At 47.3% G+C, this 23,061-nt stretch overlaps 1 protein-coding gene across 16 annotated transcripts in view; it reads right to left on the bottom strand.

Annotated features, from left to right (window-relative positions):
• The window catches only part of INPP4A (inositol polyphosphate-4-phosphatase type I A), a 130,900-nt gene that overhangs the window by 38,912 nt on the left and 68,927 nt on the right, over positions 1 to 23,061 (bottom strand). For all 16 annotated transcript variants that reach the window (XM_045980623.1, XM_045980629.1, XM_045980632.1 and 13 more), the window contains 12 exons: positions 20,789 to 20,859; positions 19,666 to 19,874; positions 19,041 to 19,085; positions 11,729 to 11,847; positions 9,374 to 9,490; positions 9,009 to 9,088; positions 7,748 to 7,859; positions 6,844 to 6,934; positions 6,194 to 6,341; positions 3,505 to 3,635; positions 1,577 to 1,681; positions 939 to 1,047 (listed from right to left, as the gene is read on the bottom strand). In XM_045980623.1, coding sequence (XP_045836579.1) covers positions 939 to 1,047; positions 1,577 to 1,681; positions 3,505 to 3,635; positions 6,194 to 6,341; positions 6,844 to 6,934; positions 7,748 to 7,859; positions 9,009 to 9,088; positions 9,374 to 9,490; positions 11,729 to 11,847; positions 19,041 to 19,085; positions 19,666 to 19,771 — 1,163 coding nt within the window. In that variant the 5' untranslated portion in view covers positions 19,772 to 19,874; positions 20,789 to 20,859. The remainder of the gene's footprint in view (positions 1 to 938; positions 1,048 to 1,576; positions 1,682 to 3,504; positions 3,636 to 6,193; positions 6,342 to 6,843; positions 6,935 to 7,747; positions 7,860 to 9,008; positions 9,089 to 9,373; positions 9,491 to 11,728; positions 11,848 to 19,040; positions 19,086 to 19,665; positions 19,875 to 20,788; positions 20,860 to 23,061) is intronic.

The raw sequence follows: 23,061 nt of genomic DNA, 5'->3' as shown, positions 1-23,061 counted from the left end.
CATAATCAAGCAATAACCATTCTACCCAGGCAGACACCTACATGCTATTTCCTCTACTCCGTGGTCCACAGATCTCACAGGACCATCTACTCTCATCGCCCCTACTTCTCACACTTGCCTCCCTCATCTATGTAAATCTTGATGGGTAACATTCTGGAAGATCACCAATGCCTCCCACATATCCAACACAACAGCTGAGGTTTATGGCTCTCTCTCCGTCACCCCTGCTCCAGCATGGCACGGCTTGCTCCAAATGCTGCTATGAACTTGTCTGCTCCCAGGAAAGACTGGGAGCCCCTTGGGGCCAGGCTTACCTCTGTCACCCCTGCGTTCCTGGTCATCAGCGTGTCCCTGCACTGAGCAGGCTGCCAGCAAGGCCAGCCCTCCCGCTCAGCTCCTGTCCTCAAGCACCATGCCTCATGCCTCTACCACACCTCCCTGCATGCTCTATGAGGCCCTTCTCCAACTGCCCACCTGGCCATTCCCTGTTCGGACTACAGCTCCCCTCCCACCCCCACCCCACTCCAGCCTTCCTAAAACCCGAATGTCTACCCCTGCAGTCCTTTCAGGAAAGGAAGCAATCTCCTGTAGGCTTCACACTTTGTGGCATTCAACAAAGACCACACACGTGGCATGACAGACCAGGGGCTCTAAGGGACAGCTGAGCCAGCGGAGAGTCCACACGGGCTGGCCACCTTCCAGGGGGATTTCGATCTGCTGCTCACTTGCAGGGTCAGGACCGCGTATCAGGTGCCTTCCTCATTCCCCAGCTCAGTCGCACACACAAAAGCACAGGGGCCACAAGGCAGCTCCTCCCGCCACACAAAAGCACATCGGATGGCTGGATGTTTTTGCTGTCACGTTTTGACTTTTTTTTTTTTAACCTAGGCAGCACCAGACAGCTGTACAAGGTCCACGGACACCCTCCAAGTACTTACTGCTTCTTGGTCTCTTCGAATTTGTGCAGCTTTTTGCGGAGACCTCCTGACTTAAAACCTTGGCAGTGTGCTGCTGGCGCTCCAATGGTGACGATGTCATAGTTCTGATCTGAATGACAGAAAGCTCTCCTCCGTTACTCTGGGCTCAGGCCTGTGGACAAGCCAGCTACAGGGATATGCACGCAACTCTGGGACCCTGCCCCTCCAGCCCATTTCCAAGCAGCCTGTTCCCCCAATCCCAAAGCCTGGATTGTCTGGGGGCCCCCAGAGCCCAGCACCATGATCTCGGGGGTATGGGGTTCCTATACATCTCCAGATAGGGCCACAAAGGGCCGAAGGCCATCACTGGCAACACTCAGTTTGCATCCTCCTTGGGAAGGAAAACTGGCAAGTGACTTGCTGCCACAGAAACACAAAGGGAAGCTAGAGGAAGGACGAACGAGGGGAAGGGACAAAGGCAGGGAAAAGCCTAGGGAACAAAGACCTTATGGAGGTCCTGTGCCACATCTCTTATCTGAGCTGCCAGACAGAAGAACACACAGGGAAGGCTGCACACATGTGGGGCAGCCTGGGGACCAAGCACACGGGGAGAAAGGCAGTCAAGTGTGATTTAGCAAGAGGAACAGAAAAATAGTTACCTGACCCCCCATCGTCTTGAACTCTCATCCTCTGTATGTGCAGGTTTGTGGGAACAAATTCTAACTTTTTATCTGCTTTCAAACTGCTCGCTTTAAACGAGGGACCTAAGAAACAACAGGAGAAAACAAGAACCATTGACATGTACGCTGCATTCAGGAATGGCGAATAGGACAGTAAATTCTGAGGAAGCGGCTGCATGTAAGCAGGTACGTGCTAGTGGTGGCCAAGGAAATTCTGAGGTGCCTGTGAGTACATTTTGTCTCCAGATGGCAGGCTGGGTCAAACACTGGAGAGTGGGCAGCCCACTGGCCAGAAGACTGGTTTTAGGGGCTCAGCTGGTGAGCAGGGCCAGGTAGGAGCAGCTTCAGAAGGTTATGGTTACCAGCGTCCCCATGACTCATCTCTCAAATGAGAAGTCTGACATAAAAACTGATTTTGTGCAACACGAGGTCAGCACTGCTATAAAAAGCAAATGGGCCGCCCATGCCAGGGTCTGCCTGTTCCAACCCTGGAGACCGCCAGCATGCAAGATCGAAGAAACTGGTTCAGTAAGAGCAACACGTCTCAAGTCCACAAAGAGATGAAAGGTCTGCTCATCACCTCAGATCTATCAGGACGAACAATGCTATATGGCATGGATCCTGGCCCTCTGAAACACAGACCTAAGCGTGTTCCCTTGATTCTACTCAGGGGGTTAAGGAGAGTGGATGATGTTTTATAACTGATATCTGCAATCTTGTTTCTACGATCAGAATCCAACACTAATAAAGAACTACATGCCTAGGAAAGAAAGGGACTGCAAACTGACGATCAGAAGAAAAAATAAACTTTCTCTCTAGTGATAAAAGGTAAATCATACCAGCATACAAAATGCAGAACCGCCACTGTCTGCTTTGCATTTTGTGCTAGGAGACTGCCCTCCAGGGCCTGATGTGTACAGGGGCCCAGAGATCGGCAGCAGTGGCACCCTGGGAGCCTGACGAAAATGTAGGATGCCAGATCTGCACTGTAGCAAGATCTTCAGGGACCAGGACGCATACGGACAGCTGAGATGTTCTGCTCTGGAAAACTCAAGCTCATGTGGGTTTCTGTTTTCCCAGATAGCAGGTATCCAGCATGGGTAGGTCCCTAAGTATCTTCAGCTACATACTGCCAATACACTTATGCCTGCCCTTCAGATTCAAACCAAACCCAATGGCACCATCATCTTGTCCTCGTAACTGCATGTGGCTTCTTCTCAGCCAAGTTCATGGACAGGTTCATTCGTTCTGTAGCAAAACCTTAATATGAAGGTCTTACGTTTTCTCTTAACCCTGAATTTCCATTATGTAGTTGGGGGTGGAGGAGGAAAGAATCTGAAGATAGAGGATAAAGTAATGAAAAACAAAAAAATCTATTCTATTTTGGAATAAAAAAGGGAGTAAGTTAAGAGAAGTCTTCTAAATCTATCCCTTGAGTATTTTGAAAATCAAACCAGATTTTTCAAGAAGAAATATGAGATGTCTATACTTCACTTTCTCTTTTGAGCCTGAAAATGGAGCACTCCACTCAGACAATCTGGATATTCAATAGAGGACTGTTGAATACTTAAACTGGGAAATCTAGGAAACCACTCTGTGTCAAAGCAAACAGTTTATGTCTTCTGGGGCATTTCAGACAAAGATGAAAAAATAACATGAACCAACAGCCCATGATTTCATCTCTCCTAAATTTCATCCTATAAGAGTGAGTTGCTTTGGCAGAAGACACCATAGAAGGAATTTTCAATGCAATTCACATACTTGTCTTCTTATGAGAAACCCACATTCAGAAGAATTCACACCTACATGAGAACCTATTTTTAAAAACCCACTAGAGTGTCTGTCAGGGAGAGTACCTGAGCCAGGTTCTTGTTTTCTAGCTGGAAAAACGGAGACCTAGCACCCACCTTTGTACTGATGGAGGTCAGTCAGGTTCTCCTGGTATGTGAGGATGATGGTCTGGTACTGAGTGACAATCTGGCGCCGGAGGCTCTCCCAGCAAGGGGACAGATCCCCCAACTCCTCCAGCTCACACACTCTGCAAGGCAGACACACACATACACATACTATCAGGCCACAGAGCCTGCTCCCTTCCCTGGAAGAGGCAGCAGCGTCCCACCCAAGCAGGAGAACGAGTGGATATGGAAGTGCGGTTGATGCCAGGGAAGGCCTTGGACAACAGCCACACTGCAGGTCCACAGAGCAAGCAGCGGGCACATGACACACCACTCTAGGAGGAATGGCTGTATGACCGGCAGACTACTCACCATCACAGAACCTCTGTCAAATGTCTGGGGAAAATTAAGTGGAGGAGGGGGCTCTAGGGGAGTGGTTCCCCGCCCGGACCCACACAGGCCACATTGGACCCTCCTGGAAGATGAGATGAGTGGAAGCCCGTAAGCCATTGCTTGGGGCCATCTCACTCACCTCTGTCTCTCCCAGAGACAGTTATGAGACAGCTTCTCACTGCCTGCGCCTTTCTGCCCTATCCCTAAGAACATTGGGGCAGAACATAAAGCTGCTGAGCAGTGGTCCACAGCTGGCTGGCACACGATGACCATGCTCTGCTGCGCTCACCGAGCCCTCTCTCTCTCAGGGGTGTCCCTCGGGGGGAGGGACAAGGGCCATAGAAGGTTGGCAACTTTGGTTATGATTTCTTTCTCCACGTGGGTAATGGGCTGTCTAAATCCAGAAATAGCATGAAGGGGGAAAGGGAGAAGAGAAGAAAAAGGAGGATCTGTCCCCTCCGGAAAAATAAAGGCTGTGGAAGAACTGAAACATAACTGTCTTAGCTCAGCAGTTAGTAACGGCTACCTAATCAGAACAATGAAAACAAGATGGACTTAAAAAAAAAAAAAAAATCATATTAGGAAACTGGGGAACAGGAAAGTACAAAAGATCTAAAACCCTCATCTCAGGGAATCAGTAGCTAATCCCCAAAACCGATTAAGAGTATACACTATACGTGTATTTAGAAATACAGTGGTAAACACTAAAACGGTTAAAAGTGGCTATTTCTTGGAAGCCGATCAGAGACTGGAGGGCCCCAAGATTTATGCCACTGTTAAAAGCCTTTTGACACAGTTTTTTTTATACTATGCATATTTTTCTATGGGAGGGGGAGAAGCTAATTTTATGGAATCTACTAGATGGCCCAAGGTTAAAAAAGAAGTTGTACCATTTTATCTTGAAAATGGCAAAATTCAAGTAAAAGAGTGTGCACGCAGGCAAGGCTGTGGTGAGACCTACACTGGCAGCTGGCCTGCGGCTGAGGGTCTGCTCATGCGCACATGAGCCCCAGCTGCATGGCTGCCACTAGACCCTCTCTGCTGTCTCTGCCTGTCTTTCTGCTCCTTCTCGTGCATCCGGTCTCAGTTTAATGTTACCATCTCACAGAGGCCTGCCTGGGCCACCCTCCTTCTCGCCACCCCTTCTGATTTCTGCACACAGCTCATGCAGCTGGGGCTCGGGGCGTGGCCCCCACTTCTCCAGAGGGACGATCTTCCACGGCCTGTCTCACTCATCAAGAAGCCTCCTACACCACACACACCACCAGCCACGTGTGTGAAACTGATGTTGAAACACAACAAAACCCTCAAAGCCAAAGTTCTTGTGAAATGGGTAAACTCCTCAAAGTTGTAATCTAGTATACCAAATAATGGGAATTTACACTGTAATTAAAATTATAACGTGAACAGTGAAGATCTGTGCAAATGTAGATGGTAGCTAGGAAAATCTGCACAAATATGGAAAAGCTGAAAGGAAAAATTTTAAAGTTAAAATAACTATAAAATAGTATATAGATAATACATAGATAAAGCAGCTCATTGCATTATTCTTGTTATTCTCAGGTTGAGTTTTTTCTAAGATAAAAAATTTTTTAAAAGAGCTTATTTGATACTGTTACGCTGAAAAGAAATTAAAAAAAACTGACAATGATTAAAAAATAAAAATAAAAAAAAGAGCTTATTTGAATAGTGAGATCCTGACTGAACTGTGTCCTATCACTGTTGTTATATTGTGTTCATAATTAACACGGTCTTAGGACAGTGAGAAGAAACTACCTCTGAGGAAGACTGGTGACACACTGCGATTTGGGGTTCAGCCAGTCTCTGGCTTCTCCCCACCACGGGATCGATGGAACATGCCCTTGGCTGAGAGATATGGAGGGCTGGAGGGCCCCAATGGGTCACACATAGTTCTCTGTAGCCCCTATCACTGTGGCCCTACCCTAGGAAGCTGCTGTCCTGGCGGCCAGGACCCAGGAACAACCAGCCACTCCTAACTTTCTACAGGCCAACTGAGAAGGGAAAGGGGAGGGGAAGGAGGGGTGGCGGGCACTGTGTGCTGGGCCACGTCTGGTGCTTCCCACACCCTGTCTGGTGGTGGCCTCGCGCAGGAACTCAGGAGACAGACGAGTGAACACAGGCTTCGGCAAGCCAAGGCCACAGAGCAAGCAGGTGGTGGCGGCTGGGTCTGAAGACAGCCTCTCTGCTCCCAATGCTCTACTCGCCACATCTAAGAGCTTCTTGGAAAGGAAGGGGCAGATGACCCAGGACTGATGGGTAGGCAGGCGGCCTCTCCACAGGGCCTCACCTGGCCGCATCTTCTTCCAGTAGGAGCTTCACAAACTGCCGGGGCACGTGCAAGGACAGCACGCTCTCCGCCATCTGCTCCAGGATCCGCAGGTGGTTGCCGTCCGTGGTGGGGAACCGGTACATGCGGCAGATGGCGCCGCCAAACACTGGGGTGGGTGACGGGGAGGAGACAGAGGCCACGCGTGAGCCGGGGACACAGCTGCCATGCAGGCCCTCCTCCCTGGGCCCTCAACCCTGCTTCTCACTGTTCCTCTCCAGAGAATGCAAATCCTTTAGCCGAAGCCCACCCAAGTGACTGCGCCCAGCTGCTCCTCCCCTGTGACACACCATCTTCTGGTCCCAAGATGGGGACCTGACTCTGGAGCGCAGGGGCAGGAGCGAGGAGGGTCAGTCACCAAACGAGGTAACACGAGGAAGGAGGAAGAGTGGAATGAAGGAGGGGAACCCCCCCCCACTCCTTCCTTGGAGGACCGCTAACTCCACATGCTGGCAGAAAGCATGGCACTTACAAACGTGGCAGGGAGGTGACAACGTGACAACCAGGCGCCTGGGCCATGACAATCCAACTGGGCAGGGAGGAAAGGGTGAGTGTGGCCCGAGAGGACACTCACAAGAGTGGCAAGAGTACCAACGGAGGGAGCTGTTTACCCGATTTCAGTAAAGTGTCTTTTCGCAACGAAGCATACTTGGACCGGATTCCCAGTGCCTCTGTCAAGCTCTCATCAACTGGGAGAACCATCTAACGACATGGGCAGAAAAGCAGAGAGACAGTGAGACCCAAACAACTCCAGGACACTCCGCAGAAATGGGGCCCACATGCATCACTGGAGAACTCTTAAAATTAGTAACCACCATTCACTCTGCAGGAGTACACTGCCCCAGCCCCCAGGTAACCCACCTGCCAGCACCCTGCACTCAGACCATGCACACTTGATTTTCCAGTGACTCGGTCACTTCACCTGGTATTGCAGGGGTGTGACGTACAGAACGAGAGGCAGGCTAAGACGATGCTCAGGAACGTTTGCATGGCTGACCTCTTAGGCTTATTTTGGGTAAAATGAGCTAGCTCTGTATGTTATGGCAGTGGCCACTTACCAGTGTTTGGTATATTAAAACTGTAGTCTGACAGCATGCGGGGTTGTGTGGGCGATAGGGCATAGGAGGCAGGGTGACAGAGAAGGAGGGGAGGATGTGGAGAGGAGAGAGGTAATTGAGGGGCTGCAGGGGTGTGCGGATGGGAGGTGTGCAGAAGGCGGCCATGCGGCACACGTGTGCCAGGGAGGGAAGGTCTAACAGGTGAGGTAATCCAGGCCTCATTCCACACCCCTGCCCCTGCCTGACTGCAGCTCCTCCAGCTGCACTCCCACCCAGCACAGCCTTGCATGTCACAGTCCCTGAAGGGAAACCCTTCTCACTGCTTTGAGAAGTGCCTGGGTGGGGGGACATTCTGCCTCGGGGGCCTATCTTTCCCTTCCGGGAGCACAGAGGCGAAGTCCACCTGGAAACATCCTCTGACTCCTTCCAACACGGAGGAACAAGGCGGTGTGCTCACCCGCCCATTGACGGTGTCCACAGACCGGGTCACAGGGGGCCGCTGGTCCGACTTCTCCTCCATCTGCCAGCCGATCACGGTGATGTTACCCACGCGGTCACTCTCTGCAGATCTGTCACGAGCAAAGTGCTTTAATAAGAGGCTATATACCTGTGCTTTTTTTTTCTGCTTAAGTGCAAAGCTCAGCCACCCTGGGTCTCCGAGGGGTCAGTCAGCCAGCTTTCACCACACATACGGGTTCCAGGGCCGGAGGGCGGACAAGGAAACCATGAGAGCAGAGAGGAGGGCTGCGGTTCCACAGAGAAGTGTGGATGTGTCTGTGGTACAGCTGGAGGGGGAAAGCCGTGCTTACTCAGGAGGCAGCCACTGGCCCCTGGGCTGACCTTTGCCCTGGGGACTGGTGAGGACACATCTTGGAAAGGACTGGAGACCTTCTTCTGGCACCGAACCCCTTTGATTAGACCCAAGACCTAGGTCTGGACCCCAAGTAAGTGGAGGGTTTCTCAAAGACTCTGAATCCTGATATGATATAGGTAAGGCCACTCGAGCCCGCTCAGCTTCACCTGTGAGGCCCCTCAGGGTGGCTGCCAGCTGTCTGAGCCCATCTGATTCATCCAGGGAGGCCCCAGGGATACCCTAACACCTCAGGCTTTTTACTGAAGGTGTCTGAGCCAGATTCTAAATTTTTATGTAGTCACATATACTGACAACCTCCTTTGTGACTTTTCCTCCCTGTTCTCATGCCTAGAGAAGTGTTTCCCCATGCACTCTGCTCAAGAGTCCAATGTAGCCGCTTTGCAAAAGGAAGGTATCCATTTCTTCTATTTAGCTCTGATCCAACTAGAATTAGTTCCGGCACATGACGTACCTGAGCATTTTTCTCTAGCAGCCCTTTGCTCCACACGAGCCCTTGCATTTTCTGTAAGACTCGTCCTTCCTGCTGAGGCAGGTTCCCTATACACACCGAGGGCAGAACCAGGACTCTTGCTCTGCCCGATGCTTGCAACACTGCCCTCACTGTAGCTTTAGAATGGAACACTGTCCAGCAGGTGATTAAGCCTTATCAAATTTCTTTTGCTTCCCTAACAGGTCCTCTGATGGGACCTGCTGAGTTTTAATCTCACTTCAGTAAGCAACCACTAGGTCACTGACACCAGCCTTTGGGAGGGGGCTGGGCTCTCTCTGCATGCAAGAAATGGTCCATTTATCCTTAGACCTCCTGATTCCAGATCCTTTCAAGGGAATAAAATTAAATACCAACCTTAGTGTTAAATGCAACCTATGATGTCTGTCCTGGAGCAGATCTTTGACAATGAATGTTCCAGAGCCCAGTAAATACATCTGAGGAAGAGCAGGTAGAGAAGGCATTAGTATTCTTGGTTTGCTTCTGGTCCAGATACCAGGCCCCAGAGGAGTCCAGCAGGCTGGTTCCCACAACACACCTGACCCTATCTCAGAAGCCCAACAGGGATGCTCAGGAAGAAACTCCTAAAGATGAATACATTTGGACATCAGTTACTCTGTGAGCAAAGCAGTGAAGTTAATCTGTGTTCACCTCTCACTCAGACAATTATAGAACTTAAGAACAGGGAACAAAAGCCCATGAACCACAACGTGTTACTTAACTGTTCCCTGAGATCGATCTTTGACATCATACACGGAGAGTTTGATTTGGGTCATCTGATTGATAAGAGAGTCTTGAAAGAAGGCAATACTGCTTAGAAATATTGGGTTATTGGTTCCCTAGAAGAGGAAGGAGAATAAAATTAGAATATGGAGTTGGGTTTTTCCAAGTAATTGCTTTAGAAACACACCAACATCTTCAGAACGGACACTAACTTTCTTACCAACTTGGATCAACACACACACTGATGAGGGCCTACATGGAAGCCTACAAACATGACCAAATGCTGCTTAGAGAAAGGACAAAGCAGTGTGACAGGCTTCTCCAGAAGCAGCCGCCGCAGGCAGGCCCACAGCACAGCTGCGTCCAAGGGCTCACTCTAAGGGCTTTTTGCTCATGAGAAGGGATCTTCTAAGAGTGAAACCACCCTGATGTTCGCGTGTATTCATGGTATTACCACTTTAGATGAGTGGTGTGTTTGATCTCCTACTTTGAGTTGTTCCTTTAGGATGTACAAAGGCAGATGAGAGAAGGAATGAATGATGTAAGTCGTTTCTTATTTCCAGAATCCCATAGTTGGAATAATTAAAAATGGACCTTTTTAAGGCTATCCTTTTCAAAAGATAAGCTGTGAGCTCCTAGCTCCTAGGTGGCCACTTCTTGGCAGTTTAGCCCTGCCCCCAGAGCCCCATAACATATTCTCTTTCTTAGGCAGGGGTTAATTATCTGAGCCAAATGCTTAATAGCTCCTGTCTGTGCCTGCTGTGGGTCCCATGCCTCCAGCTGTGCTCCCTCTGCAGCTCCAGATCCAGGTTCTCAAGGGCTGCCACTGGATGGCCACTCCTGCGCAGCCTGCTGGGACGATGACCCGCCCAACCTCACCCTTCATCTGCCCTTGGTTAAGGTCATCTCTGGCTCTCTTCCCAAGGAGGCAACAAATGTTGCTTTGGTACTACTTTCTCCATCATTCTCTACCACCTAGGGACAGTGAACTGCTCCCACAAACCCATCCCCAGGGCCTGTCACATGCATTCCTACTCTCCATTCATTCCCACTGCCAGTAAGGTCCTACACACTCCCCCAGAAGACTGACAACTTAGGACCTCCCTGAAACACATCCAGTCCAGCAACTCCCCTCTGAAAAGCCTGCTCTGGCCTGCTACAAACTCCTGGCCTGATGTTCAACACTTTTCTCCCTTGCTCCTTCACTTGGTCCTTCTGCACACACACAACAGGAGAAGGTTATTCTCCAAACCCATGAGATGCTTTCCTATTGCATGTTTTGCATGACTACCCACACAATTCTGGTGTGCTTTTCAACACGCAGTCCCCAGACTGGCTGCACAGGCGTCACCTGGGAGCTTGTGACAACTGCTGAGTCCTGGGCCCCCTCCCACCCAGATCTCTAAAGTCAGGATTTCACTAAGCGCCACCTGAGGCAGCCTCTCCAATCCACAGAGCTAGACAGGCCCCCACCTCCCAGGTGCCACCCTCCTCTCGCTACTCCACCCCTTCCCACAGGGCCTTGTAGAGATGGGCCACGCCTACTCTGCCTCCCCCCCAACAGGATGGGATGCTCCCCGAGGCAGGGACCTGGCCTCCGAGGTGTCTGTATCACCCATGGGCCCAGCACTGTGCTCCATGCACAGGCAGGGCTCAGCAGATGCTTAGAGAACAAAACTGTTGATTCGAACTTGGAAATAAGTTTCCAAGAGAATGAAAAAGGGTGGTCTATGTTCCAAAATGTAAAAGGGGGAAGGGGAGGAAAAGCAGTTTAAGTTTGTTTGAGACTGCGAGGGAGGGGTTAATTCATACAGACACATCACAGACAAAATCCTGCAGGATCACACACAGATCCTATAGTTTTATAACTTACGTACGGTGCTCAATTATCTAAAAAGAGTTGGTAAAATTCCTGAGGTGAATGCACATAATTCAATGTGAAACATAAATATAAAACACACAATGTAAAAGGATGCACAAAGAAAGCCAATAAAAATAGGGGTATGTCCAGTAAGAAGGCTGGTTAATTGTTAACACTCTCCAAACTGTGATTAATGAACACAATTCTCCAAAAGCAGCAGCCAAATGAAAATGACAAGGAAGGATGAGCTCCTTACCTCTTAAAAGGCAATAACCTTATAGGATCATTGTTCAAAGACAACCAGCCAATAGCTCATCAGTAACTGTAAAGGACATGGCAAATATAAACGCCACCCAGATGAATGTAAAGAGAAACATCAATGCACTGAGAACCCGCGGAGGGGCAGCTCCAGGGGCTCAGGTCACCCACAGCCCTCCCATGAAGCACGCAGACACTGCACCGGCCCGTCAGGGTCGGAGCTGGCAGCACCCACCTCAATGATCTCCGTCTGTGCATGTTTCGTCCAGAATGCCTGAGGAGGGGTGGTGACGCTCACTGCTACAAAACTATTTGGTTTTCGATCTAGCGATGGAGTGTGCAACTCACTGCAAGCTACGGAATCAAGACGGGAAAGAAACGAATCCTTTAAAATCAGGCTCTAGTTAGTTCTTAGTTCCAAACACACCCAGAGGAAGCAAAAAAAAAAAAAAAATCAGTGACACTAAAAGGATAGAACCGTTACACTGTCAGTTGTCACATGGAGGTGATCTTTTACACTGGAAACAAGCTCTTCTCATGTTCCCCTTCCCTCCCAACCACCCCCACCCCATGACAGCAAGGCCCTCATCATTCCCAAATTTTTTAAAATGCTCACCAGTGACTTAAAATATAGAAACTGATTTTTGCTTCTGAAAAATAATTTTAGTTCTCTATCCATTTGTATTATCTTCTCCTGTGCCTTTATGAATTTTCACTATTTATTGGATATAATAAAATACCAAGAGCTTAGGTTTTCAATTCAATTAGTTTTGACAATCATATGCACCTATACGACCATCACCAAAATAAGATGGAGAACTTCTCCAAAACATCAGACTAGAAAATTCCCCCTCATACTTCCCAGTCAACTCCCCAGCCTCTGCAACCAATTTCTGATTTCCATCGCTTTGTCTGTTCCTGAAAGTGAGATTCATCTACATTGTTGACGTACTGATAATCACTCTCATTTTTTTTCAAAAATTGATGAACTACATTCCATTGTATAAATGTATCAAAATTCACCAATTCTGTTACTGGACGTTGGGTTGTTTCTGGTGGTGAACCACTGTAAATAAGAGTGCTAAAAATACTCCTGTTTATGTCTTTTGGTGGACATGGGCTTTCATTTCTTTTGTAGAGGATAGCTACCTAATAGTGACATTTCTAGGTTATAGTAGATGGTACATTTAACTTTGCAGGACACAACAGTTTTGCTAAAGCAGGTGCACCATTTTACAATCCCATCAGCAATGGATAGGAGCTCACGGTGTTGCATCACTATGCACATCTGGTAGGGTCAGTCTTTATTTTATAGTTTTCTGATGGATGTGTCTGAATTTGCACTTCCATGACGAGTAATCACACAAAGCATTTTTCACCAGGTGCTTGTTCCTTTTTATAACTTCTCTTGCCAAAAGCCTGCTGGAGATTTTTGCTCATTTTTAAACTGAATGGTTGACTTTTTTATTGTTAATTTATGAGTATTTTATTCTGGACCTGTTCTTTCTCAGGTATACGTGTTATGAATATTTTCCCCCAGTCTGTGGTTTATCAATTTATTTTCTTCCAGATTTTTAGGTTTGTTTGTTAGACTTTTAGTCTTGGAGAGTGATAGACAGGAAAACACTTCCTCCATCCAAAAAAAGTACCCACATCCTAATCCCTGGAACCTGTGACTATATTCCGTTACAAGCACTATGGATGAGATTAAAGTCATGGAACCTCAACCTGGGGAGATTTTTCTGCATTATTGGTGTGGGCTTAACCTAGTCACACAAGCTCTTAAAAGCAGCAGAGGAAGGTAGAAAGGTGAGTCAGAAAGATGTGACTATGGGGAAAAAAGGCAGGAGAGATACAAACCATGAAAGGAATTCCACCTGCTGGCTTTGGAGATGGAGGAAGAGGGCCACAAACCCCAAAATGTGAGCAGTTTAAAAAATGAAAACCAGCCTCACCTGGCTGCTAGCAAATACACGGGGACCTCAATCCTAAAACCACATGTACACACATACAAAAACGCTGAATTCTGCCAGCAATATGAAGAGCAAAGAAACAAATTTTCCCCTGGCACCCCCAGAAAAGAATGCAGTTTGCTGATAGTTTGGTTTTGGTGTTGTAAGACTCCAAGCAGAAACCTCACTCAGCCCATTGGATTTTTGACCTAAGCAATCTGTAAGATAATAAGTTTGTGTTGTTTCAAGGTGTTCAATCTGTGGCAACCTGTTACTGCACTGAGAGCAAATGAAAGCAGAGAGCTAGTACTTCCTGCACTCTGTCCAAGAAATCTTTGCCTACCCTGAGGTTGGGAGTGATGCTTTGTATTCTTCTAGAAGCTTCAATGCTTTGTTCAATGCTTCTATTTCCTTTGCTCAGTCTGCCTCAGCAGGAGTCAGGTACTTGCCCATTTCACGTGCTTGCCCTCCTCTGAGCTACGTGTTTAAGTGACTGAGGGCCTGGTTTTTCTCAGCTCACCCCTTCATCAAGTGTGGGTTCTTAACACCCATACCTAGCTGGAACATTTGGGTCTTTCAAGAACAAGCGACAGAAGATAGACTGAGGCATAACAGGTGGCCAAAGCCGGGAAGGCTGGTATCAGATTAAGGGCCAAGTGCCACCTTCAGAACACACCCACCTGTAGGTAACCGCTCTCTAGCCCCGACCCGCAGCCAGCTCAGCTAAGTCTCACTCAGCGTTCATTCCTAGCCCAGGGGCCACAGCTTCCAAGACGCTTTCCCTCAGCAGCCCACAGTCTCATCTCCTGTCTGGCGCTTACATCACTTTGGTATACTTCCAGAGAAGCCATAGTCTCTGGTATGTGTGCCTTGTCTCCCCAACCCAATCATCTGTAATCCCAGCTAGATAAAGTGCTGCCGATGAGGCAAACTGGTAAAACGTATTTCAAGTACATATCCTTTGACTCAGCAATTCTGTATCCAAGCATTTATCCCAAAGACATAACCAACAATATGTGTGAAAGATCTATGTACAAGTATGTTCACTGTGATGGTGTTTATAATGGCAAACTGGAAAGAACCTATAATGTCTGACAATGGGAAACTGGTTACAATAAGTATGGTGGAGTCTACACGGGCATCTAAAGTGATGGGGCAGATCCCATGATCATTACAATGGAAAGATGCCAATGACATTTTGCCACATGAAAAAAAAAAAAAAACCATGTTAAGAATACTAGTATGAGGGGCGCCTGGGAGGCTCAGTGGGTTAAGCCTCTGCCTTCGGCTCAGGTCATGAGCTCAGGGTCCGGGATTGAACCCCACAATGGACTCTCTGCTCAGCAGGGAGCCTGCTTCCCCCTCTCTCTCTGTCTGCCTCTCTGCCTACTTGTGGTTTCTCTCTCTGTCAAATAAATAAATTAAATCTTAAAAAAAAAAAAAAGAATACTAGCATGACAGTTTTATAGATAATCCCATCACCTCCACAGGCAAAAAAAATTATTAAAAATTCTGTATAGCTCTGTGTGGGTGTAAAAAATATTTCTGGAAGGATCTATACCAAAATGCCAACTGTGATTCTCTCTCTCCCTCTCTCTGGTAGGGTATTCTTTTCCTCTAACACTTTCTCTATTACAGTCTTTTAAATGAGTACTTGTTAATTTTAAACTGAAGATAAAATATTTGACTATTCAATCATGGACTCCTGCTCCTCTTTTTTTTTTCATTGTGGTAAAAAATCACTTAAAATAAAACTCACCCTCACCTTTCCAAGCTATCTTCTTCAATGGCTATCGAACAGTCCTCGATTTGCCAGAATCAGAAATATCCCAATTTCTGTCATGGGGTGAAGATTTTTACCTATCTTACATCAACTCTCATCCTGCCTCTATATTCAATCAGTTTAGCGTGAGGTTTTTTTTTGTTAAATCCATGTTCTGCACTAGTAAAGCTAAGTGGGTATTATTATGAGCTAAGTGGGATTCCCTTTACTTTTCTCTTATGCTGGGCTCTGTTTCTGGGGCCCCATCTTCCTTTTCCTCAACTTACTCCCTCTTTTGGGTACAGCATATCCTCCACTCACTCCCAGAGAAAGGATGTGGGAGAAGCACATTTGAGAGTTTGCAAGGCTGAAATGTTTCTTTCTCCCCTCACATCTGATTGACTGGTTGAGTAGAGAGTCCCAGATTAGAAATATTTCCCACTCACATTAAAGGTACTCCTCCCTGTCCTCAAGTTCCCAGTGTCACTGAGAATCTCCTCTGCACTGGTTTGACCCCCATCCTTGGATATGACCTGTTTTGTTTCCTTCCTCCTCTCTAGAAGTTTTAGGATACTCATTTTATTCCCGGTGCTCTGAAATTCCACCAGGATGTGCCTTGTTATGGGGCTTTTCAATCAGGATGCTGGGCCTTGGTAGGCATTTTTCACCTAGAAACACACTCCTCAGTTCTGACAGACTTCTTATTTCTTGGTAATTCCTTCCCTTCCATCCTTTTCTGTTTCCTCCTATAAAGGTTGGGCCTCTGAATTTGCTAATTTTCCATTTCAAATTTTTCTCCCATTTTCTATTTTGCTTTAAAATTTTTACTTTTGGGAATAGTTCTTTGAATATCTCCCAACGTTTACTGTCTTCTTATTTTTTTGAAGCCATATTTTAAGTTTCTAATATTGCCCTTGTTCTTCAATTTTTTGTTTTTAGTGCCCTGTTCTTGTGTTATGGGTGCGCCATCTTCTCTTACAATTTTTTGACATTTTCTTCTACTTTCTTCAATGTCTGCATTTCTTCTGAGTTCTGTTTTTCCCTGCTTCTTCCTTCCTGTGTGGGCCTTTCACAAAGGACTTTAATCTGCAACCATTCTTAGATTTTATTTTAAATCAACTTTGACGTATTTATATATAAAATGTGCCCATTTTCAGTACAGAGCTCGATGAGTTTTGACAAGTGTTTACATCCATGTAACCACCACAGTCAAGACCCAAAGGGTCCCCTGTGCTCTTTCCAGTCAGTCCTCACCAGCACTCCTGGACAACCACTGACGGGTCTTGGGTCCCTGTGGATTAGTGTTCCTGAGCTCCACGTAGTAAACAGACTCATAAATATACATTTGAATACGGCTTTCACTCTGCACAATGCTTCTGAGGTTCATCCCCATATGTATCAGTACCTCACTCCTTTTCCTTGCTGAGTACTCCATTATACGCACGTACCATTCTCCTGCTGATGGATGTGTGGGTTTTTCCAGTCTTGGCTGTTATGAATCAAGCTGTAATCGGTGTGCATATACCAATCTTTATATGCACAAAAGAATGCCCATTCATGTTTAAGGGTGAGGTATCAGAAGGCTGAGTGTAAGGGTGAGCCAGAAGGACTGCACAGCGGTGCCTGGGTGGCTGGCTGGCCTACTTTTGGCTGGGGTCCAGAAAGTCAGCATCTGACTCTTTGCAGGGAGTGGGAGTGGGTGGCTTACTTTCTCCAGAGTGATTCTTCGCCTCCTGCCGGGAAGAATAAGCCTGGCAGAATCAGGATAAGAGGAAGAAGGCTGGGGAGGGCAAGGTGGGGTGTTGTTAATCAGTAGACTTTTGGCCCTTCACCACACTCTCCCGCATGGGCCTCAACCCAGAGCTTCTCTGCCTCCCAAGTTTCTTTTTTTCTTTTTTTTTTAAAGATTTTATTTATTTATTTGACAGACAGAGATCACAAGTAGGCAGAGAGGCAGGCAAAGAGAGAGGGGGAAGCAGGTTCCCCACTGAGCAGAGAGCCCGATGCAGGGCTCGATCCCAGGACCCTGGGATCATGACCTGAGCCGAAGGCAGAGGCTTTAACCCACTGAGCCACCCAGGCACCCCTGCCTCCCAAGTTTCTTATAAGAATAACCACCAGTCCCTGCAGGACTTAGAAAGGGTGGTGGGAACCTGAACCCCAAACTCTTCCTTTCACAAACTTTTCAATAAGCCTCTGCTTTAGTCTTTGAGCTCCCCAGTATCTCTGGGACAAATCCACCACCCTCACAGACAAGCAGGTATGACCACACTCCTCTCCATCTGCTCCTTCCTCCTCGTGGATTACATTTTGGGGGTTCAAAAAATGTCTCACTGCACAAAGTGTGTGTTTCTGCTTCCTATTCTTCCTGGTGCCTGAGATGGTTTAAGACAAGGGGGTGGAAATAAGTTCACTCCTCTCTTGTGAAACTGGAAGTCCTTGGGTTAGTATTATAATTTGTGAAGAGCAAGGAAGCCCTTGATTGGGAGTGGGCAGCTGGGGGAATCCCAGCAGGGTTACAGGCTGCTTCCCCCAAATCCTGTTCCCAGTTCACAATGCAGGACTCCCTCCCACTGCAGAACTAGCCAGCAAATCAGAATTAGGAAACCCTCTGAACTTGTTCAGGGGTATTCAGTCTGAAATGGGGATGTTTCCAAAGTTTAATCTTAACTTGATAATAATAATGCCCTTCCATGTTTAAGGATTTGGATATCAGTCAAAGTTGTTTGTCTGATTTCGCTTTAACCACCATGATCTTGTTAGTCTCTCAAATGATAACACCCCATCTGGCACACCAGGAAACTGGTCCAGCAAGGCCAAGTAGCAGGCTCAAGGCTGTGTGTTAGTCTGTGGCATAGTATGGACTAGAATCCCAGTCACCTGACTCCTGAGGAGGAGCTTCTTTTACATCATACCACCTCCTGGACACTATGGCCAGGCCACGGGCCAACGCTGACCACCACCCAGGGGACAAGGGCAGGGGAGAGCAATGCAGGAGAGTGTCATGCTCTGGAGGAGAACCATCTGTGGCTGACCCCACCATGCCAGACCTTCTGGGTAAGCCACAGTAATGCCATGCTTCCCTGACCCAAAGCCAGCACATGCTACTACAGTTCTTTAGGACAACTTTAGGGCATTCAGGCCAATATTTAGGACATTCTGACACCGTCCAAGAGGGAAAGCACGAGGCGTCATTGCCTCCATTCCCAAAGTAGGGAACAAGGGCTAGACAGCGAAACCCAACTGCACGGGGCCTTATGGCTTGGGCTGATGAGGCATTTTCCCACCCCTCCAGCCTTCCCCTTGGAGGAGGGAGACTGTGCTTCAGCTCTCCAGTGCTTTCCTCCTGCCCCTCCCCCACCACTACTAGCCTGGAGGGAACATAAGCTGAGGAGACCCAAGGCCTATGGGTTCCAGGTTCCCTTCCACAGAAAGGATATGCACACCTGCTGTGTGACTTCATCTCAGAAACAGTTCGGCAGCAGCAAGTTCTCAGATACAAATTCACACCAGGGTCTGGTTTTTCCTTTTTTTTAATCCTTTTATATAGGCCCTTTTTAAAATTAACATATAATGTATTATTTGCCCCAGGAGTACAGGTCTGTGAATCACTAGGCTTACACAATTCACAGCACTCACCAAAGCACATACCCTCCCCAGTGTCCAAACCCAGCCATCCTTCCCCACTCCCCGCCAGCAACCCTTAGTTTGTTTCCTGAGATTAAGAGTTTCATATGGTTTGTCTCCCTCCCCGGTCTCATCTTGTTCCATTTCGGTTTTTAAGCAACATACATTTTAAAACAAATGAACAAAAAATTCGAAAAGATACCTACCTAAGCTGAATTCTAAAATGGGCTCATCTGGATCTTGTATATTTCCTGAATAAAAAAGAAATGACAGGGGGGAAAAAAATCACCCTTAATAAACTTTTCCTTGCATTTAGGTCTTATTCAGAAGACTCAACATCCTACTTTTTCCCCGCTCAGAAACTATTACATGAGATAATTTCTTCATTTCCTAAACATTTTGCTTTTGAGATTCCTGTCTCAGACTCTAAGACCAAACCACCCCCCCTCAACTCTGCACATCCCCAACAAGGAGGGCTTTGATCATGGCCTGGGCACTTGCCAGATGGGCGCTGTGGACATTCCCAGATCATCTACTGGCAAATGAGCCCTGGGGGTACCCATCCAAGATGGAAAACTGCCGGCAGTCAGACTGCAATGAAAGCAGTTCCCAGGAAGAGGGCTGACCTCCCTTCCCTCCCCATTCCCTGATTCAACCAGAAGAATGACATAGCAGGGTGCCCACCAGCCTGGGGCCATCCATGGGGGCTCATTCTGGCAATCCGCAGGGGACTCCAGGAGGCAGGCGTGGCCCTCCCAGCACTGGAACAGCATGGGACCTATGTGTGGTGACCTTGCCCCAAGAAGCCGGAGCAGGGGCCACGAGGCTCACCTGCCAGAGAGAGGCCCAACATGTCGGCTGCCACGTCAATGGTGGAAGCCCGCTGCATCGCACGGGCCCTGGCGCCATGGCGAGGGCTGTGCTCTCTTGCTGTCATGATGTCATTGGTGATGACGTGCTTGCTGTTCCTGGGTCAGACCACGCCTGATTCCCCGGGAAGCGCTGTCAACAACCCCTAGTCCCCTAAGGTGGCAGTAGTCCTGAGAAGAGGCACAAACACTGGTAAGAAACACAGGGTTGGTGACTGAGAGACCGTGCTCTCGTGGACAAAGTATGTGCCTAACACAGGCAAGTGAGGAGCCAGGGCCGGAGAGTCCGGCGATCTAGGCCCCTTCTAGTGACCTCTTCCTCTACGCTCTCCAGCACTCACACATGCCACTCACGCATACACACATGGGATCATGTAAGGAAATCACATTCTCTTCAACAAAGACATGCTACATTAAATGATGGTTTAGATATAATGATAAAAGATGGCTCTTGAGATTTTCCTCGTTTTATGAGGCTCTTCTGTTGACAAGTCTTATAGCATCTGTAAAATTAAATCAATTCACCTCTGTCAGAAAGATATGAGATGCATGCAAAGGCCTGCCAGCCACTAGCAACGATGGCATGGTAGAACACTGGAGAGACAGAGGCACATGTGTCCAGCCTGCTCTCTTTCCTCCCAGAGCTACAGAAACCTCACATGTGTCTTAGGCATGGGCCTGCTTTCCTGGAACACATGTGTGTGTGATCGACGCCTGACTTAGGGGGATGTTGCTGTGTGCTATGGTTCCAGAAGTCTCTGGCAAGGTGCCACCAAGCACTGAATCAGACAGAGGCCCTGGCATGGCACAGAACACACCTTGGGCTCTGAGAAGTGTGGTTAAACAGCAAAAAGTGACTTTCACGTGTTTCTAGCCCTCTATGTGACAATTCCTGCTGTCTTTAAAAGGAACCGACCTTTAGGAGTGAAGATAATTAGACTGAACAATAGGGCTGGTTTCAAACACTCCTTTCAAAGTGTGGACACTTCCATGTATCCACACACTCTGGTCTTCTCAAAGTGTGTTAACACCTGTGCGTCCAAAAGGCCTATGTTCCCTCTCTTAATATTCACCCAGCAACTTACTAGACATGTTTGTTCTTGGACCAGTTGAGACACGTGGCATTTCTTCATAGAAGCACGTCCAAATCCATCATCTAAAAATAGAAAATTATAAACTTAACAAGCTGGTCAAACACGAAGTTCTGGAGAATGTGTATTATAATGCTTATGTTATAACTTTAATGCCTAGAGATATGGGGAAGCCAAGAGCTACTCAAAGTTCCTTTGTGCTCCATACAACAATCTAACTTTTTGGCTCAAAAGCAAAGGTTTTGCTGAAGCCCAAAAGAATGAGAAACAGAGTGCACATTCCCATTCCCCTTGCCCCAACCAGGGATGAACCACGGGAACAAGGACCAGCCCCAAAGCAGCCACTGTGTGGCTAGGATGTGGCTGAGGGAAAAATGAGAAGTTAAGAATCTGAGTCCCAGGCATCCTTGCTCACAAACATCAGGCTCTGGAAGAAGCTGCTGGGCCCCTCTGAGGCTCTGCCCTCTGGTATCAAAGATGAGGCTAGTTGTACACCCATCTCACAGGGCTGCAATGACAACCAAATGTGCAAAAATGGAAGAGGACTTGCCCTGCTATGGCTGTCTGGCTTGTGGGTGCCTTCCTGCGGAGCAGAATACCCAGGTTCCGACTCAGTCCCGGGGGACTGTCAGAGCAGACCGCAGGACCCAGTGCGTGAGCTAGCTGAAACTGCTGGAGTCTGGGGTATAGATGACAGGCAGAGAGTGTGCTTAGCCCAAAGGCAAACTCAGCTTCTCTTACAGGCTGAGCTCCTACCCCTCCCACCAGAGCACTGGGGACCCCTAACCTGGGCACCTCAGCAGAGAGGGCAGTGGCCCAGCTGAGGAGTACAAGTAAAAGTCTCCAAGGGGAAGATTCACCAGTTTGCTGACATTAAAAGGCACACAGAGTCAAATTATGCAATGAAAATGGCAAAGACAGGGAAAGTACTAATATCTATAATTTATAGTAATGCTTGTTGAATTTACAAAAAAAATCTCACTAAAAATGCAAGCAGCAAATGTATGAATTCAATAAAAGAAGAATACACATGGTAAACATTTTGGGAAAGTAACCAAAATCATTCATAATAATTAAAGGAATGCTCAATACTCCTATATTCACCTAAAGTAGTCTTCCAAGAGAGGTTTGCTTGTGATCCTCATGAGAATAAGCTTTACTGGCAGACCTAGGGGAAACTTCATGGGGTTCTCCTCTATTGCTGATAAACTGGAACATGCATTTCAGAAATTTATTTATGAAATTATTCATATTATTTATGGAAATTTATGAACAAAAGCAAAATTCTTGCCAACAGGCCGAAGATGCTTATTGTAGCATTACTTATAATGACAAACCCTGGAATGAATCTAATGTCCAGCTACCTGTCAGTGCATTCTGGAACATCTGTAAGGTACACTATTACATGGTTATTTAAATGATCATGATAAAGTTAATAAACACATGACAGTTTCTTCAGCCTTGTTAGGGATCAGGAAACCACTAATCACAACTACAAGATAACCTCCGCACACTCATCAGAATAGCTAAAAATGGGGGGGGGAGCAATACCAAGTCTTGGTGAGGATGTGGGATAAGCAGAACCCTGAGACACTGCTAGCAGAAGGTAAAACGGCACAGCCACTCTGGAAAACCGGATCTAGCCAAGCTGACGTACACCTCCACCGCAACCCAGTGCACAGCTCAGAATGGAACTGCTAACAGAAATGCATGGTTATGTTCGCAAAGGTACAAGGAACATGTAGAGCATAACGCTCATCACAGTCAAACACTGGCAACAATCCAGACGTCCATCAACAAGAAACAAAACAACACAGATGGCTTTCAGAAATGACGTCAAGGGAGAAAGCCAGTCCACGAGAGCATATCTAGGCACTTCTATTTGTATAAAGTTCAAGCACGGGCCAAATGAGTCCATGGTGCTCAAAGTCAGGACAGCAGTGTCTTTGAGGGGTGAGTACTGACTAGGGAGGGCATGTGCGGCATGAGGAGGCTTGTGGGCTCTGGTAATGCTCCATCTCCTATTTTGGGGACTGGTTTCAAGAATGAATTTACTGTCTAAAAATTTTTTGAGCTGTACATGAATGATTTTTTATACTTCAATAAAAGTTAATTATTTTAATGACTATAACAAAGACAACAGCATGAAAAACTGTTTATGTCAGCTCTACCTCATGTTTTTAATGAAATATTCTGTGTCCGGGTCATAGTCATTTAAAAAGATAGGACACAGACTGGGGCGCCTGGGTGGCTCAGTCAGTTAAACG

Source organism: Meles meles, chromosome 16 (assembly GCF_922984935.1).
Source record: "Meles meles chromosome 16, mMelMel3.1 paternal haplotype, whole genome shotgun sequence".
NCBI lineage: Eukaryota > Metazoa > Chordata > Mammalia > Carnivora > Mustelidae > Meles > Meles meles.
This window is presented reverse-complemented; position numbering and strand designations above follow the sequence as displayed.